The following is a 16,867-nucleotide window of genomic DNA, read 5'->3' on the forward strand; positions in this document are numbered from 1 at the left end:
GAGGTGGTTCAAGCACCTACATTGAACACCTTCAAGAGTAAATTGGATGCTTATCTGACTTCCTGCCCTTTGGGCAGGGGGCTGGACTCGATGATCTCCCGAGGTCCCTTCCAGCCCTAATGTCTATGAAATCTATGTACACCCCAGGAAATTATGTACAGAAAAACTCAAAATTATGTAAAATTAATCACTTGTAAGATTTTTATAAATTAAACTAAATACAACACTATTTGAACCTTCCTTAGAAATATATGCAGGTACTTTGTATGGTTGGGGAGTGTGAGGTGTGTGTGGAAGAATTTGTGAAGGTGTGGGGTTGTGGGTGCTGGTATGGGAGTATGTGGGGTTTGTGGGGGACTGTGAAGGGGTGGGGGTGGGGGTGGGTACGGGAGTATGTGGGGTTTGTGGGAAGTGTTGTAAAGGGGAATGGGTGGGTGTGAGGGTTTGTGGACGGCTGTGGGGTGTGTTATGCACAGCCCCCACCGCTAGTGGCTCAGCAACAGCAGGCAGCAGGCCTTTGAGGCAATTATGTCCATGGCAGGCAGAGTCTGTGGCAGCTCACACCTCTGTCTGAGTCCCAGGGCCTGCGTGTGCTGGCGTGGAGCCAGCCTGTCCCACTAGCACGCACCTTCAAACCAGACTAGACTAGCTCCATGCTGGCCTGTGCAGAGCTGAACACTGTAGGACCAGGCTGGGTGGGCTCTGTGCCTCTATGTACAGCTTCCTGCTGGGGTGCTGGAAGCCCCACATGGAGGCACAGAGCAGGCTGGCCCGGGCCAATGTTGCACAGACTGGAAGCCATGCCCCATCAGGCTGGGCGGGCTCCATGCCTCCACATGGGGCTTCCAGCACTCCAGCAGAAAGCTGCACATGGAAGCAAGCTGGAGCCTGCCCAGCCCAGTGGCACTCACTCTAATGATAGTAGGTACATTTATATTCTGCTGCTTCTAGTGTTAGTAGGTACTTCTTTATTTTGAACCTCCTCCATTTGCTTTTGGAGCATGTTGCTATCCTCTTTTTGCCTTTTTTATTCTGAATGCAGCTGCGAGTTAATCAGGAAGAGCTTCCAGAGAATTGTGGTAGCATCCAGGATGAAGAGCAAGATGCAGACATTAGTAAACACCGCCAAAAAATTGCTGAAAACAAGGATCAGATGAGAACCAATGTTATCCAGGAAATAATGAACACGGAGCGAGTCTATATCAAACATCTCAAGGATATCTGTGAGGTACACTGTCAAGTTAAATAGCATTCTGCAGGCCCAGTTGGAACAAAATGTCCTGCATGAGTGAAAGCTTGAGTGTTTTATATTTTCAAAAGGTTCTGAGCTGTAGTTTGAAGATGGTCTAGCAGAATAATCTCTATGAACTTCTGCTTCTCTTCTCTATTGATCTTCATAAATCACCACTTCACTCTGCAGAAGTCAAGAAAGCCTGGTTTATTTGACTGCTGTTTCTATATTATAAGGAATATTAAGTTTTTCCTTCTCCATTTTTGTGGGAATTTACAAGTGTTTCATGCACAGAGATCTGTGCAATAAAAAGGTGACTCAATTTGGACTGCAGGAACTTGGATCTTTATTAGAACTGCCATGTGCTTCATGCTGCTGCCTGCAGCCATGTGGTGCCATGTGTGCTTGTGAAATTCTGCAAACCCAAAGAGTTTCCTGGTGTCACCTTCCAAATCATCTCCACTATATTCTGTGTTCCAACATGCAAGAACCTACAGGTTGTTACATGAAGGAAGCTTGGGACAGAAGCTTTCGCTGTGAATACTTTTAATCCCTAGTATGCACTGAGTATTTGGGCTGACCTTTTTATTAACAAAATCTACAAATGAAGGGTATTATGTAGATTGACAAAAAAAATGCCTTCTGAATGTTAGGCTTCTTTTCTTTTCCACATGTGATGCTATATGGGGCAAACAGGCTGGGGTGCTCAGGCAGCAGGGCTGGGTTTGGTGGCCGTGGTGGTGCCTGACAGTTGCAGCTGCAAGGTGCCACCACTACAGGGACTGCTGGAAAGTGAGTCCAGCTGCAGTGCTGCCCCAGCCCTCCTACATGCCCAGGGGCAGCAGGAGGAGCCACATGTGCAATGGCCTGAGCTGCCCCCTGCACCAGGGCCAGGCAGGGCTGAGGGGACCTGCCACGGGCTGGACACAATCACTTGGCAGGCCAGATTCAGCTCATGGGCTGTAGTTTGCCTACCCTTGGCTTTAAACACTTATTGCTCATATACAGAAATACACACATAGATGTATGGAGGTTCTTAGCACCTTTCAGGATTTGGCCCACTAATTAGTAATCCTGAAACACTGCTAATACAGTATGTCCATAGCATTCTCTAAAAGGCAGAGTGCCTGTGCATTTAGTGGAGAAGTGCTTATACACGTTTTCCAAGTGGAATAAATAGTGTTCCCTGGAGTCAAGGTGATTCCACTTCCCTGTAGAAGAGTGAATCACTAAAGGCAGTGCCAGCAGGAGGGTGAGGCTGGTGTAGGCTCACAAATAGGGCTGAGTCAGAAATATTAATCTGATCGAGAGTTACAAGACAGCATAGTGATTACCTCCCTCACTGGAATCATACCAAAGGAACAGGAAAAAAGGTAACACCTTGTTTTGTGGTATAGTCACTCCATACCTCTTATAACAGGTGGGTGCTGGGAGGGCAGGGACACTTATAGCAATACCCAATGGTTGCCAGACTCTGCTTAAACCTATGTGCTGTGGATGTGGCCCACCAAGCCCTTCTATTCAGCCCATGGGACCCCTAAAAAACTTAGAAAATTACTATTTTTCTGCCCCTGGCTGCCTGTCATGCGGCCCTCAGTGGCTTGCCAAAACTCAGTAAGCGGACTGCCACCCAAAATAATTGCCCACCCCTGGTGTAGTGTATCATAAGCTATCTCCAGTACTGCAAATATTTGTTGTCCTGCCATATGTATCTCACTGCCTTTGATCATTTGCGCTTCTATAGGAGCGGGCCATTTATATTAGCAGAATCCCCACCCCCTTATTCCTAGTTATGTAAAGTACCAGCTGCTTGGTACAGAATGCAGAGTAGATGTTCATCCAAGCAATGTTGGAGTATTTTTTCACATCTGCTTAAAGTCTGACACAAATTAATTGAACTGAGCTGTTATACTGCTTGTACAGAGGGAACCAAAGGAAGAGAAACGCTTGTAAATGGAATGGTTGGGCTTTTAGATAGCAGCCAGGCAATATCAGGGTGCTGCCCATGCTACAGATTTTGCTATGTGTTTAAATACAATAGCATCTTGAACAATTTTTAATAAGTCTTAATCTGACTGTGTGGGACTGAGCCTTGTAGTAGCTGTGTCCAGGAACGACAGTCTAGACATGGCAAAGATGGTCTTTAGGCTAAGCATAAAATCTAGATCAATTTGATTTGGTTCATTAGCCATCAGATGCCTGATCCATTAGATGTCTTAATGTACTGGCAGTCCTGAGTTCAGTATATGGCATACCTGCCATGATCACTTTCATGCGAAACACAGCAGTGGTGGTGTTGTTTCCGCATTTTGTATAACCAGCCAGTCATTAGAGCATTTGGCCAGGAAGGAAAGCTCTGGTTTAGTCCCTCAGCCTGAAGGAACTTGAACCCAGATCTCCCTCCTTTCAGGATAGTACCTAGCTGCCAACTTATAGAAACAGGCTAAATGTGGACACTCTCTGCTCTTCAGCTGAATATTTGTATCTGGGCATCCATGATGGAGAGTCATGGTAGCAGAAGGAGAAAAAGCAAGAGAAAGCCTGATTCTGTAGTTAAGTAATTGGAGTATGCATCTGGGTGGGGAGAGCTCCCAGGATTGTTTCTGTTTCAGATGCAATGACTGTCTGATATAAAATGCATGAATAGTCCTGGGAGTAGATTAGAACCTTTTCTCTTAGGGAAGTGTCCTCATTATTAGGCTACGTAGTTTATTAACGCCCAATTTGTAGGCACTGCAGTGCTTAAGTAGGGGCACCTACATGACAAATCTGACTGCAGATTATTACAGGGTTCAATTTCATCAGCACAAGTAAGATCACAGTCTGGTTAGCACAGATGGGCACTTTGTCAAAACTGTTTGCATAGATGGGACGCTTAAACAAATTCTACTTGGCCAGTTGTCGTAAAGACAAGATGGAATTTGGTATTAGATATTCTTTAAATCAGTGGTGGCCACTATTTTTTGGTAGGCATGACAACAATTAGCCCTGCACCTTCCTCAAGTGCTGCTTCAATTCCATTTCCCTGCCTGATTGGCTGCTCTGCTTTCTGCTCCCTACCCTGTACTCCCAGCCCGATCTGGTGCTCTGCTTTGATTCCTTCCTGATCTGCCACTGTGCTGTCCATCCCCTTCCCAGTCTTCTGCAGGCCACACTCAGAGGCTGCTTGTGCCACTTGTGGCTACCCCTGCTGTAAGTGTTGACATCTGGCTGTGTGGTAAATTCAGTCTCCTGTGAAACAGAATTAAGATCGGGAGAATTAGTAATGTAGCAGTCCAGACTGAAATTTGAATGTGTGCATCCCAGGTAGTTGAAATCAGAACTTGTCTTTAGACAGCAGATTCTTACTTTAGAAAGTGAAATATCAATCCAAGTGACTTGTTTAGTAAAGATACTGCTCAAGTTTTTCATGTTTTTCCATATGGATAAAAAAACCCTCTTTTTGTTTGTGTTTTTCCAGGGATATATTCGCCAGTGCCGTAAGCATACCGGAATGTTCACTACGGCTCAGTTAACCACGATATTTGGAAACATTGAAGATATTTACAAATTCCAAAGAAAGTTTTTGAAGGATCTTGAGAAACAGTACAACAAAGAGGAGCCTCATTTAAGTGAAATAGGGTCGTGCTTTCTTCACCATGTATGTTAATTCCATTTTGCTTATAAAATAAACCAAAATGTAATTAGAAAGTGTTAAGTAACCAAGAGAATATGCTTCACTAATTAGTGCTGATTACATGAGATACTGTGCGTGAGTAATATTTTAGAATTCTTACTGTTTTGGTAAACTCATTTTATTTTTTCAAAACTTTAATCATCACAGAGGAACAGGGCCGTTTCCAAAAGTCACAGATTAAATCTTCAATAGTAGCATCTTCATTGATGTTGCTCGATGAAAAAATTTAACCCCCTAATTTCTCAAATAAATTCCGAGTAGGGTTGATTAACAAAAGTAGGAATGGAGGCACATATTCATGCCTGTAAAATCTGAAATGACAAGAGACTTCCAATTTCCAAGGCTGCTTTAAGAAAACTGCTTTTTAGGGTATGGACATGTACATTTGTAGCTGCTTTAAAAGCAGAACAGGGAACGGTGAGAGCTAGGAGCATGCAGCAACTGTTGTATTTCTACAGGATCACACAGATGTGACAGTTACACAACAAATAAGATGAATTGCCTTAACTTTGACCCTGGATGCAGCAGGGTAAAAGCGGAAGCACTTTTGCTACACATGTATAACTATGGAATGATGCAGAAATAGGAGTTTTATATTTGTATTAGTATTCTTTGATAGTTGGCAGGATTTTATTTTTATAGATAGACATAGATAAACATCAATTTCATGTGATGCTCCCAGACTGACAGAAAAATATTTCTGTTGGTAGTCATCAAAATTTACATAAGAGAGACATTAAAAAAAAAATCCAGGGTGGAGATAAGGAAATCTGGGGCAGGGTGCTGCTGTACACATGCACGCATGCATGCATGTATACACAGCAGCTGCTGCAGGAGTTGGGTTGGCTGTGCTACAGGGTGGGTTGGAGGGCCAGAGCTGGTAGCCTCAGGGGACCCAGTGTCACCAGCCATTCACTCTGCTCAAGTCCCAGCTGGGGCAGGGGCCAAACTTCCATGGAGGCAGGCCCCACCCATCCCCTGTGTGATTGGGACAGGGGCCAAATTCCTGTGGAAGTCTCACCAGGCTGGGATCTGCGGGAGTTTGGCTTCGTCCTTGCTCAGACTTTGGCAGAGCAAGGAGCAGGTGGCACCAGGCTCCTGGGTGCTACCAACCCTGCTCCTCCAAACCCCACTCTGAGCACAGTCTTACTAACAGGGCCTCCAACTTCTGCAGCTGCTGCCATGCATGCATGTACAGGTGCATGTGTGCTAAATTGAGAAAAATCAATTTTTCCCTTAATCTCATGCAACCCTGTAAAATTTCAATAGATAAAAATTGAAATAAATACTTAAAATAAACATCAATTTTAGCCATCAAAATGAAAACGAGGAAAACCAAATTCTGCCAAGACTACTGATAGTGGTAAAGTTGCTAGTGGTACAGTTGCTATGCTGCTGTGTTGGTACCCTTAAAGTGTGGTTGAATATCATGATTTTGGGGACATAGCTAAAATATTTGTTCATGGGTAACCCTTATGATTATGAGCCAAAAATGATTTTTTTAAAATAAATACTTAGGTTTTTTCCCTATTTTAAAAAGTAAAAATATAAAAATGCCACTATACATTAAGTAATTGTAAAGTAGATTCCCCAGTGTTTCCCAAATGGGTGGTTGTACATTTCAAGCAAAGTTTGCAAGATGTCCAATTAAGATAACCAGAAGGGCTTTATAACTTCTGTGGGACTTTTTGTCATTTGTAGGCCAGTGTTTTAGCTAGTTTTTATTTATGTTTCCTTTATAGCAAGAAGGTTTTGCCATTTATTCAGAGTATTGCAACAATCATCCCAGTGCCTGTGTTGAGCTTTCCAACCTAATGAAACTAGGCAAATACCGCCACTTCTTCGAGGCCTGTCGCCTGCTTCAGCAGATGATTGATATTGCTATTGATGGTTTTCTTTTAACACCAGTTCAGAAAATCTGCAAGTACCCTCTTCAGCTTGCAGAATTACTCAAGTATACTACTCACGAGCACAGGTAAGAGGATTAAAAAGATGTCTTAAGCCATAAAAGCACCCTTATTGCTAAAGCATTCGAAACTAAGAGTGGTTCAGCCAGTCAGCAGCCCCTTCTTCAGGCCTTCCTTCCATTTCTCATTTACTTTTTTGTAAGAAGCCAGGGAAGATGCTGTCACATGGTGTAATGCCTTAGCAGTCCTGTATTTGGAATGCTACCACAGGGCTGTGGTTATTATCAGACCACATCCCCATCTGGTGCCCATTGGGAAGGAAGAAGAGGAAAATACAATCTAAAAATAACAAAAGAGATCTCTTTCTAGAAAGTTAATCCCCCTGGAAACATGCATATAAACAAAAGACTGGTAAAACCTTGGCTCCAGTTGAAGTTATTGGGCATTTACCATTGATTTTAATGGACCCAGGACTCATTATGTGTGGTAAAATACTTCTAAGCAAAGTGGGTAACACAGTAGCATTGACTTGTGCATATATAAGATCCAAGGTAGTGAAGATTTGGGCTCTCTTCATGGTTAAGAGCTCTGGCTAGGGAAATATATTTACAGTCTGTTACAAACTGTGGTTGTGTTATATCCATTGTATGGGATGCATTTGTTTTTCTACATTTCACAGTGATTATAACAATATAAAGGCAGCATATGAAGCCATGAAGAATGTAGCATGCCTGATAAATGAGCGTAAGCGAAGACTGGAAAGCATAGACAAGATTGCACGTTGGCAGGTCTCTATTGTTGACTGGGAGGTAGGTTTCATCCTTACAATCTGCAGGGATTTAATAGCAAAGGAATTTGGGTACTGTGTACTTAAATGTCCTCTGGAGTATGTTCCTTTCTCTGTGGGTTTATGGTGCATGTGTTTCATGTGGTCATTGTTCAGTTAAAAGTCCAGTTGCTTCCTTTGCAATGACTCTGTTACTGATTATCTCATTTATTACTTACAAACAGTGACAGCTGTAACCTGCACTCCTGTCTTTGAGATTACAAAAAAAATGTGAAAGAGGGCAAAAGAGAATTTGTTTTAGGTTGGGGTTACTAGCCCCGATTCTGATTTCTTGATTGTCTTATTAGTATTTGCTGACATTTCGTTGATGCTTAATGGCATTATGCCTGATTTCTACAAGTGTAAAGGACAGCAGAATTAATTTTGTCTAATTTATTCTACATTTTATTTTTATAGTTTTTAAAAATGAAATGAAAGTATAGCTTTTCAGTTATGTGGCAAAATGCTAATCTTATTTCCAAAAGAGAAATGTATATAAAGAAGAATTAGCACAATAGAAATATTGCTAATTAGTAACATGGGCTGAGCTCTTTAAAATATTCTTTCTTTCTTTTTCACATTGACCATGTTAGGGGCCAGATGTTTTAGCCAGAAGCTCAGAACTAATCCACTCAGGAGAACTGACCAAAATGTTAAAGCAAGGCAAAAGCCAGCAGAGAACTTTCTTCCTTTTTGACCATCAGCTTGTGTTTTGTAAGAAGGACCTATTGAGAAGGGACATATTATACTATAAGGGTCGGATTGATATGGATGAGATGGAACTTGTGGATGCTGAGGATGGAAAAGACAAGGACTTCAACATTACTGTGAAGAATGCTTTTAAAATTATAAATAGAGCAACAGATGAAGTTCATTTCTTCTGTGCAAAAAAACAGGAGGATAAGAAAAGGTGGATGGAGGCATGTGAAAATGAAAGGAGAAGAGTGCAGGAAGACAAAGAAATGGGTGAGTACAAAGACATGGTGGGAAACCCCACCCCAAAATTTAGTGAATGCTGTGGTAGCTCAGCAGGGCAGGGAAAGTGGGAAGGGAGGGCCTGTCTGCCCAAAGGGCTGCTGGCAAGGTAGTTGCCACCCCCACCTCCTGCCACTGATTGACTGCAAGGGCTGCTTGTCATGTGGCCCTGCCCCTCTCTAATCCATGCCAAGGGTTGGGGCTGTACAAAGGACAGGCCTTCCAGCCAATCAACAATGAGGGGTGGGGCCACACCCAATCAACAGTGAGGGGTGAGGCAGCCCCCGTAGCCAATTAGTGGCAAGGGATGGGGCCACTGGGCACCTCAGCCAGTCAGAGGCATGGGGGGCTTGCTACGTTCCAACACAAAACAAGTTGCAGAAGCAGAAATGCCTGCTGATAAATGAGGAAAGAAATAAGGTATGACCTGTATGCTAGGGTCAGTGTTGCACAGGATCTTCCAAATCCGAGAGCAGTGATTCTCAGTCAGGGTATCAGGGGCACCCTGGGGTGCCACCAGATCTTGTGAATCTGATCCTGTAAGGAGAGAAACAGATAAGCACAGGCTAAGGCTTGTCCTTGCTGAGATGATTCCCCACCCCCAGTGCCCAGCCTCTCTGTGAGGAAGTTAGTACTGTAATATATACATTAGTTTTTCAAATTGGGTGCCACTCAGTTTCCTAAGTTATGGAGGTGTGCCTTGAGTCCAGTGAGAGGGACCTTGAGTCCAGAAAGATTGAAAACCACTGTCTTGGAGCGAACCACTGGCTGCAATTTTTCCTATGAGTAAGTGCATTTGGGTTTTTAATTTAAAATGCTTCATTGTCTTAGACTGGTAAAATAGCAGCAGTGTAACAGAGTCAACAACAAAAGATTCAGAAAATATAGACATAGAGGGAGACTGTAGTCATAGGAAGCATAACACTGATTTTATGGTCCAAAGGAAAATAGTTGGAAAAAACCATTGGTGGCTGAGGTAATGAAAGATATCTGCTGTCATGACATTTATCTTTATAAGTGAGAGAATTCATAATATGCTTCAGGCTTTAGATAGCAGCAAATTAACATAGGGAGCACTTTGAATATGATTTCCTAGATGACATTATTTACAAGTTAATAACATTTAACACAATCCAGAGACTTTTATTCCCAACCTATCTATAACATGCATTCCTATACAGGAGGAAAATAGGAAATAGGAAATGTTCCTGTGTATACCAAAGCCACTTCTGATTTTTTACAAATGTAAACCGATTTACTTTTATAAGTCTCCTTTGGATTTAAATCAGTGAAAATGAGAAAAGAATCCTGGAGATAATACTATAGTCTTGGCACTTCAGCTCCAGGAAGCACAGCACACTTGAGGCAGGATTAGAATCAGACTAGTGTAATAGAGTAAAATTTGGACCTGTGTTTCTTTTTTCTTTCTTTTCTTTTTTTTTATAAAGATACATTGTTCTTAAAATGACTTAGTCACTGAAGTATCACTTACTCCTTTGCCCTTTTCTTAATTATTGGTCATCAGAGAGCAGATAAAATATTTTAATGCTGACACCCTAATTTATCCTTTGATGTAGGAATGGAAATTTCAGAAAATCAGAAGAAGCAAGCCATGCAAAATGCCCGAAAGTCAAGGCATGGGAAAATTAAAGGTGGGTATGTAAGAGGTTGTAATTAAACAGGTGTCATTGTTTTGATTACAGGAAATAATATAATTTCAACATAATCATTCCGTGATACTTTGCTAATCTTTTTTGGAGACAAAGTCAAAGAGATATAATTTAGCATTTATTTAAATTTCAGAGCCTCTTGTAAACTACTTACTATATAATCCTAATGATTTTCTTCAGATGGGCAAATCAGTATTATCATTCTTACAGAGGAAACTGAATAGAGAGGTTCAGGAGTTTGTGTATGAGTACGAACATAGGGTGTCTGTGTCAGATGAGATCATAGAATCATAAAAAATGAGGGTTGGAAGGGACCTCAGGAGGTCATCTAGTCCAACTCTCTGATCAAATTGAGACTATCCCCAACCATTTCATCACATCCACGGCTTTGTCTAGCGTGGTCTTAAAAACTTCAAAGATGGACGTTCCTCAGCCTCTCCGGGTAACCTATTCCAGTGCTTTACTACCCTCCTAGTGAGAAAGTTTTTCCTAGTACCTAACCTCAACTTCTCTTGCTGCAACTTGAGGCCATTGCTTTTTGTCTCAAAAATCTGTTGCCAAACAAACAAGACCTCAGCAAGTTTGCAGATGACACTATGCTTGTGGGGGGAGTAGTAGATACACAACAGCTTTGTGTCATCTGCAAACTTGTTGTCATCTGCAACAAATTTTTGTCCATTTTGTGTAGCTTCGAGGAAAAGTTGTGATTTTTTTTTTGGTCTTTTTCAGTATTCAGTAAACTCCTGAACTTAGGAATAGTTCTGTTCCTTAAGAAGCTGAAAAAGCCATAACTAGTCTTTTAATGGATTAGTCATTGACCGTACCAAAATTTTGATCTTGATATTAAATTATGAGAGATTCTTGTATATGTATTCATTTTAAGCATTTTTGTATCTAAATAAATACGAATGAAGGTGGCAAGATTCAGTCAGGTTTTCAATGGTAATAGCTGTGTGCTATATTAGCCACCTTTCTTTCTGAAAGGATAATACCTCTGCGTATGCTGAAAGGCTTTCTAAAAAACTGCTGATTTTCCAAACAGTACTATAAAACTGTAAATACTGTACACATTTTTTAACTTGAATGATTGTTTTTGCCCAGTCAAGACAAAACTAGAAAAGTTGCAGTGTCAGATATGGTAGGATCTGATCAGCCTGGGTTGAAGAGTGCAAAATTCTCATTGACTTGACTGAAAGCTGGATTTGTCCCCTGGTATTCTCTGTCTGTTCTGTGGGTTGTTTGCTTTTCATCTGTCTTATGTGTTTTCTTGACCATTCCCTTTTACAGGAGTAAGTTATAATGGGTGCCCCATGCCACCTCCACACCAGAGTTTACATCCTATTCATCAGCGCCACATCACGGTGCCTACCAGCATTCCACAACAGCAGGTTTTTGCCCTGGCAGAACCCAAGCGCAAGCCATCTCTCTGGCATTCCATCAATAAATTTACTCCATTCAAGAAATGAGACGGCTAAAATCTTTGGAAGGACAGCAGCTGAAGCAGAGATGTTTCCCTGAGAAGAATCTTTGGGATGTTGCTGAACTTATTGGAGCTCAGTGAATTCTCAGTTTTGGAAGGAAACACTTTGGCTCCCCTTAGCCCTGAATGCCACCCTTGTCTGGAGGAAAATGAAGTTCCTGAGCTTCCATGATGAAGAACTGAGGTTGTGCTGAAGTAAACACTGACCTGTCAGTAAGCCTTGCTAATGAGGAACAAATCCTTTTGTGACAGAGACAGATTGCTGCTAGTCTCTAGCAGCAGCATTTGATCTTTCTTTTAGTTGTATTGGGTTAATGGTAGAATCATTTAGGTCATTTTAACATTTCAGTTTTGTTAACACTGAAATAATGGCCAAATTTAAGTTAGGACATTTTTTTTCCCTCAGGGCATATTTGCAAGGAACTTTGGGGGATTTTTCTCCTACCTTTTGGAGCACAGAGCAGGAATTGGGATTAGGTGAGTGAATCCCACGTAGTTTAACTTTTGCTATAGTTGCTGAATTTGATGGCCTGATCTGTTTTTTTCAATGTTTCTATAAAATTGCCAAAATGGCAGAAGACAGTTCTGCAAGGCCTTATTATTTTTTAGGTTGGAGCAGGGGATTTTTTTTTTTACTATCAACTATGGAAACCTGAACAGAATATAATGTAAAATAAATTACAAAGATTTATGCATTAACTGCATAGGAGGAGTGAAGAGGAAGGGTCCACTGTTTCTTTGGCTGATTCTTTTCAGTTAGCGTGTATTCTGTCTGCATGTCTGCACTTCAGTATATGGTATTATTTCAGTACTTGCCTACACTTCTTATCCTGTGAGACTCTCCTCTATGCGTGTAATAAGCCTGTATGTTTTCAGTATAAAAACTAAAGTGTTTTTTACATGTTGATAATGTGAACAAGGAAAAATGCAACGTGAAGGAATTGTGTAAAACTACTGGCACTCTATAGATAGCTTTTGTTATATTATTCTCACACACTGAACTCCTCATTTATACAGTTTCATCTGGAAAATATATGAACTGTAACTATTAAGTTTCTGAAGCAGTCTTTGATTCTGTGCTTTTTACACATCAATCAAGTGACCATGGGTTTTGAAGGATTATTTCTTCACATCTAAAAAGATGACTCCTCTATTTTGACAAAAGCAGTTGGTAAAATCAGAAATGACTTTGACTGAAAACCATCAATTTCTGTTGGAAGAGAAGGACCTATTTTGCCTAACGTCAGCTCTGGCCAGTTTGCATTTCTCTGATTTGCTTTGTTTTCCTTGTGACATGCAGTTGATTTAGAAGAATACCTATATAAAAAGTCCCCTATGAGAAAACAGGACTTGACATTTGTAGCACTGGTATTTTTTCTCATTAAAAATTCTCAATGTTAATGAGAGTTGGTAACAAGTATGGTGGGGACAACATATTCTGTAGGTTTCAGAATTTATTTTTAAAGGATTTCTTTAGAAAAAGTTACCCTCGCAAAAGCTATGCTGCTGAATCAGGGGCATTATTTGATGATAAATGTAGATTCAGGAGAGTTCTTTAACTATAGATAGCCTGCTTTGTCACGAATCGATAAAAAAAAATGATGAACAAACAATAGGCTAGTGATCGGGCATTTTAAAACATTTTTAAAAAAACCCTTATTTTAAACATTTGTTTGTTCGCCTCTCTATTGTTACCCTCTGCATTTTTATTTATAGCCAGTATTCTATGGCCCAGACGTTTGACGGTTGCTTGATTTAATAAGTGTGTGGCAGCTTCTAAAAGTATAAAAGACCTTAATGAAGATGTATACCAGTACATGTTTGTCAATAAATGTATTTAAAGAACACATCCACCTCAATTTTAGATGGACATATGTACAAGCTTTTTACTAACAAGTGGTTTTAATTTTAAAAGAGATGGTTTTTGAAAACTGTACCTTTTGAAATGCCTTGTGTACATAACTCAGCATTGTAACTGTGAAGTTTGGTGATACTCATCTGAATTATTTGCTGTGTGGTGAACCTTATTTCTTCTACTTTCTCATATTGATCATTGAAAAACAGCCTGAAATATTTGAAAATTGAATTATTCACTGATGATTTCTTTTTATTAATTATTCATCTTAAAGACTGTGCAAGAAAGTTGTTGATACAGTTATCTGGGTTGTTTTCCTTTCAGTGTTCAAAACAAGCTTTCTCCTGTCAGATATTTTTAACAATAACTCTGAATGCTTTATGTAAATGTAAGAAATACATTTTCAAATGAAGGCACAGATGCTTGTCCCTCCCCCAAAATGGCTAGCTCTGTTGTGTTTCTAGGCGCCCTTTTTCTGGTCAGTTGTCAAGTACATATATAAAAATGAAAGTTGTATATATGTAGTGGGTATACAGACTTATTAGAAAACACCACTTCACACTGAAAAAATTGCTCTAGATACAAGAAAAACCTGAGTTTGGACAACACTGCACTCAACCCAGGTTCTTATGCCATGTGGGATAATTCTGAAGAATTTGTAAGAACCATCTGTGATTGTGTATTTGTCAAAGATAAAATCTACTCCACACCAAGAAGCTGGTTCCTGTGGCAGTTTATGGAAGCAAAATAGGTTTCTAGATGGATTTACTGACATGTCAGTACCCACAAAAGTTCTTCTTGCACTGCAGTGCTGGTGCCTTTACCTTGGGAATGAATAGTATGGCATGACTGTGTTTTTGCATGCACCAAGTTCCCTTCTGCAAAAGAAATTAATTCATTTCAAGAAGATGAAAAACAAAGTATTTTGTCACATAGATTACTCAGGACAGTTTTATGCATGGTACCTTACATAGAGAAGTGGTTTTGTTGCCATTTTTTATGTATCTTTCTTTGCAATCTAATCTTCCACCAAATGACAAAGACCAATATAACATGTTTGAGTGCATTTTATTAGCTCATTTATTTACATGTGGTTTAGGAATGTGCTGACTTGGCAGGAAGTTTGGTGAAATATAACAAAACAGACCAAATCTAGATTCGTTTGCAGTTTTTTTTTCTTTTAACAAATCATAGTTAAATTAAAACACAACAATGTTATACACCAGTCAAAGCAAATATTAACCAAGAAGACCCAAATGACTGTAGAGTTTAGAGGAAACTATTAATTTAATGCAATGGTTAACTGCTTTATCAAAACTTCCCTTGAACTGAATCTCAAGTTGCTGTCATACCTCTGATGAAGAAACAACTTTTTATTTGCATAGCAACACACAAATCAGAATTCAGTGGACATTACTTTCCTCTCATTTTTGTGAGATTAAGTTATTTTATCATGTTTTAGGGTCATCACTAAGTACATCACTGTGCCTGATTTAAAGTAAAGCTCGGTCTGACAAGAGCATTTCTTATTGCCTATTGAGCAGATAACCTCAGAGTTTAATGCATGAAAAGTCAGTAAAGTATAATCTTTGTCCAATGTTTTCCATAAGTTAGGATAACACCAAACAATAGTTTCATCTGACTTGGAGGTTTGATCAAAATCTTTGATTAAAATAATAAGACTGTTTTACAAGTGGCTTTTGCCATGCTAAATTTTATACTAATATATGACAGTCAAATATAGTAAAGAAGATTAAAGGTAGCACACTCTACTATTACATGATTAATTCTTTTTTAAAATGATCATAGTTTAGAATTAGAGTTTTGGAGCCAAAGGTTCTTAGCCATAACAAATACTGTACCTTTCATTGGCTGCCTTCTCTTTTTCCTACGCCTGTGGCATTTGTATGTGGGAGATGCCTTCTGAGTGCTATCTAATTTAAGACTATTTGTTGTAAATATTAGGGATGTCCTGCTTATATATTTTATTTTGACAAGTGTTTTTGTAATATTTTATCTTATGTACATGCTTTGTGCATCTTACCATCTGTGGGCTGTTACACGGTGTAAATCAAGTGTCATGGCTACAGAACGTGACTTGGCTGTTGACAGCTGAAGTACAATGTATAGGACTGCAGTAACTTGAAGTCTATTTGTTCAGGAGTAATTGTGTTGCCAGATTTATTTACTCTCAGTACATTGTAAATGAATCTTTTCTGGAAATGAATACAAACCTACATTCCTATTATTTTGCTCTTATTGTACATGTTTTAATTACATGATATACAAAGCTGAAGTTCTTCCACTGTGTCTTATAAAATTTATTGTGGAACAGTTTTTCAAAAGTTTGGTGTTTTTTGTCTGTTAGATCCCTTTGTTAAGGTTAAAATACTTTCAGTGTCTCCCCTACGCTCTCCATATTTTTAGTGCATAAGTGTCATGAACTTCATTATTGGTTTTATGATTGTTCCTACCTGTGCTTCTCAGTATGGGCTTGTTGTAAACCAAGCACATAAGGCTTGATTGTAGGATTTAATTCCTGAGCTTCAGGAGAAAATATTTTATATTTGTTTTTGCAGCAGCCATGTGCATCTGCCGTGACCTTTCCTAATCTGGATCTGACAGACAGGAGCCACAGTCCTTCATGGAAGCAAAAATAAATCACTAATGAAGGAGGTACTGTGTAAACTGATGAGAGAATGATGGTGCTGGTTTGTACCAACTTTTGTGGTTTAAAAACTTAATTTCCCATCCTGCATTAGAACTTCAACAAATGCTTCTACAAACAGTGAAGGATGTGGAGGGAGGAGTGCATGAGAACATGAAAGCACCTCATGATTAGGGCATTTAGCCTGAAATACAGGGAAATTTCAACTCAGGTTCTGAATAATTTAGGGCAGAATTTTTCTTTTCAGCTCACTCTTATTCAGGCACTGATTGGGAACTGGTTCACAATTGTGTAATGTGCTGTGGCTCTGCTGCCAGGGGGTGGGAGTAAGCACCCAGTCCAACATGTCTCTCAGTGTGGGGGATGCTTGCACCCATGCTTTGAGAGTCCCAGGGGGTGGGTGACATGGCTGGAGCATTGTTGCCTTTCTGCTTTCCATTGTTTCCTAAACATGAATTCAATAAACTTCAATGGCCTGCAAAAGATAGAATTCTCTGTGTGCTTGTCTGAATTGGAGGTGGAGGAGAAATGCTTGGACCCATGTTTTCTGGTTCCAGGGGCTGGGGGATCATGCTGAGG

The 16,867-nt window shown here is 40.1% G+C and overlaps 1 protein-coding gene across 5 annotated transcripts in view; it reads left to right on the top strand.

Moving 5' to 3' along the window:
* The window catches only part of SPATA13 (spermatogenesis associated 13), a 121,322-nt gene extending 105,365 nt beyond the window's left edge, over positions 1-15,957 (top strand). For all 5 annotated transcript variants that reach the window (XM_019530168.1, XM_019530167.1, XM_019530170.1 and 2 more), the window contains 7 exons: positions 1,043-1,228; positions 4,692-4,871; positions 6,650-6,882; positions 7,494-7,623; positions 8,234-8,606; positions 10,193-10,267; positions 11,573-15,957. In XM_019530168.1, coding sequence (XP_019385713.1) covers positions 1,043-1,228; positions 4,692-4,871; positions 6,650-6,882; positions 7,494-7,623; positions 8,234-8,606; positions 10,193-10,267; positions 11,573-11,751 — 1,356 coding nt within the window. In that variant the 3' untranslated portion in view covers positions 11,752-15,957. The remainder of the gene's footprint in view (positions 1-1,042; positions 1,229-4,691; positions 4,872-6,649; positions 6,883-7,493; positions 7,624-8,233; positions 8,607-10,192; positions 10,268-11,572) is intronic.
* Positions 15,958-16,867: the final 910 nt, after the last annotated feature.

The sequence above is a fragment of the Crocodylus porosus genome, unplaced genomic scaffold (assembly GCF_001723895.1).
Source record: "Crocodylus porosus isolate Cpor-Errol unplaced genomic scaffold, CroPor_comp1, whole genome shotgun sequence".
In the NCBI taxonomy this organism is placed as follows: Eukaryota; Metazoa; Chordata; order Crocodylia; family Crocodylidae; genus Crocodylus; species Crocodylus porosus.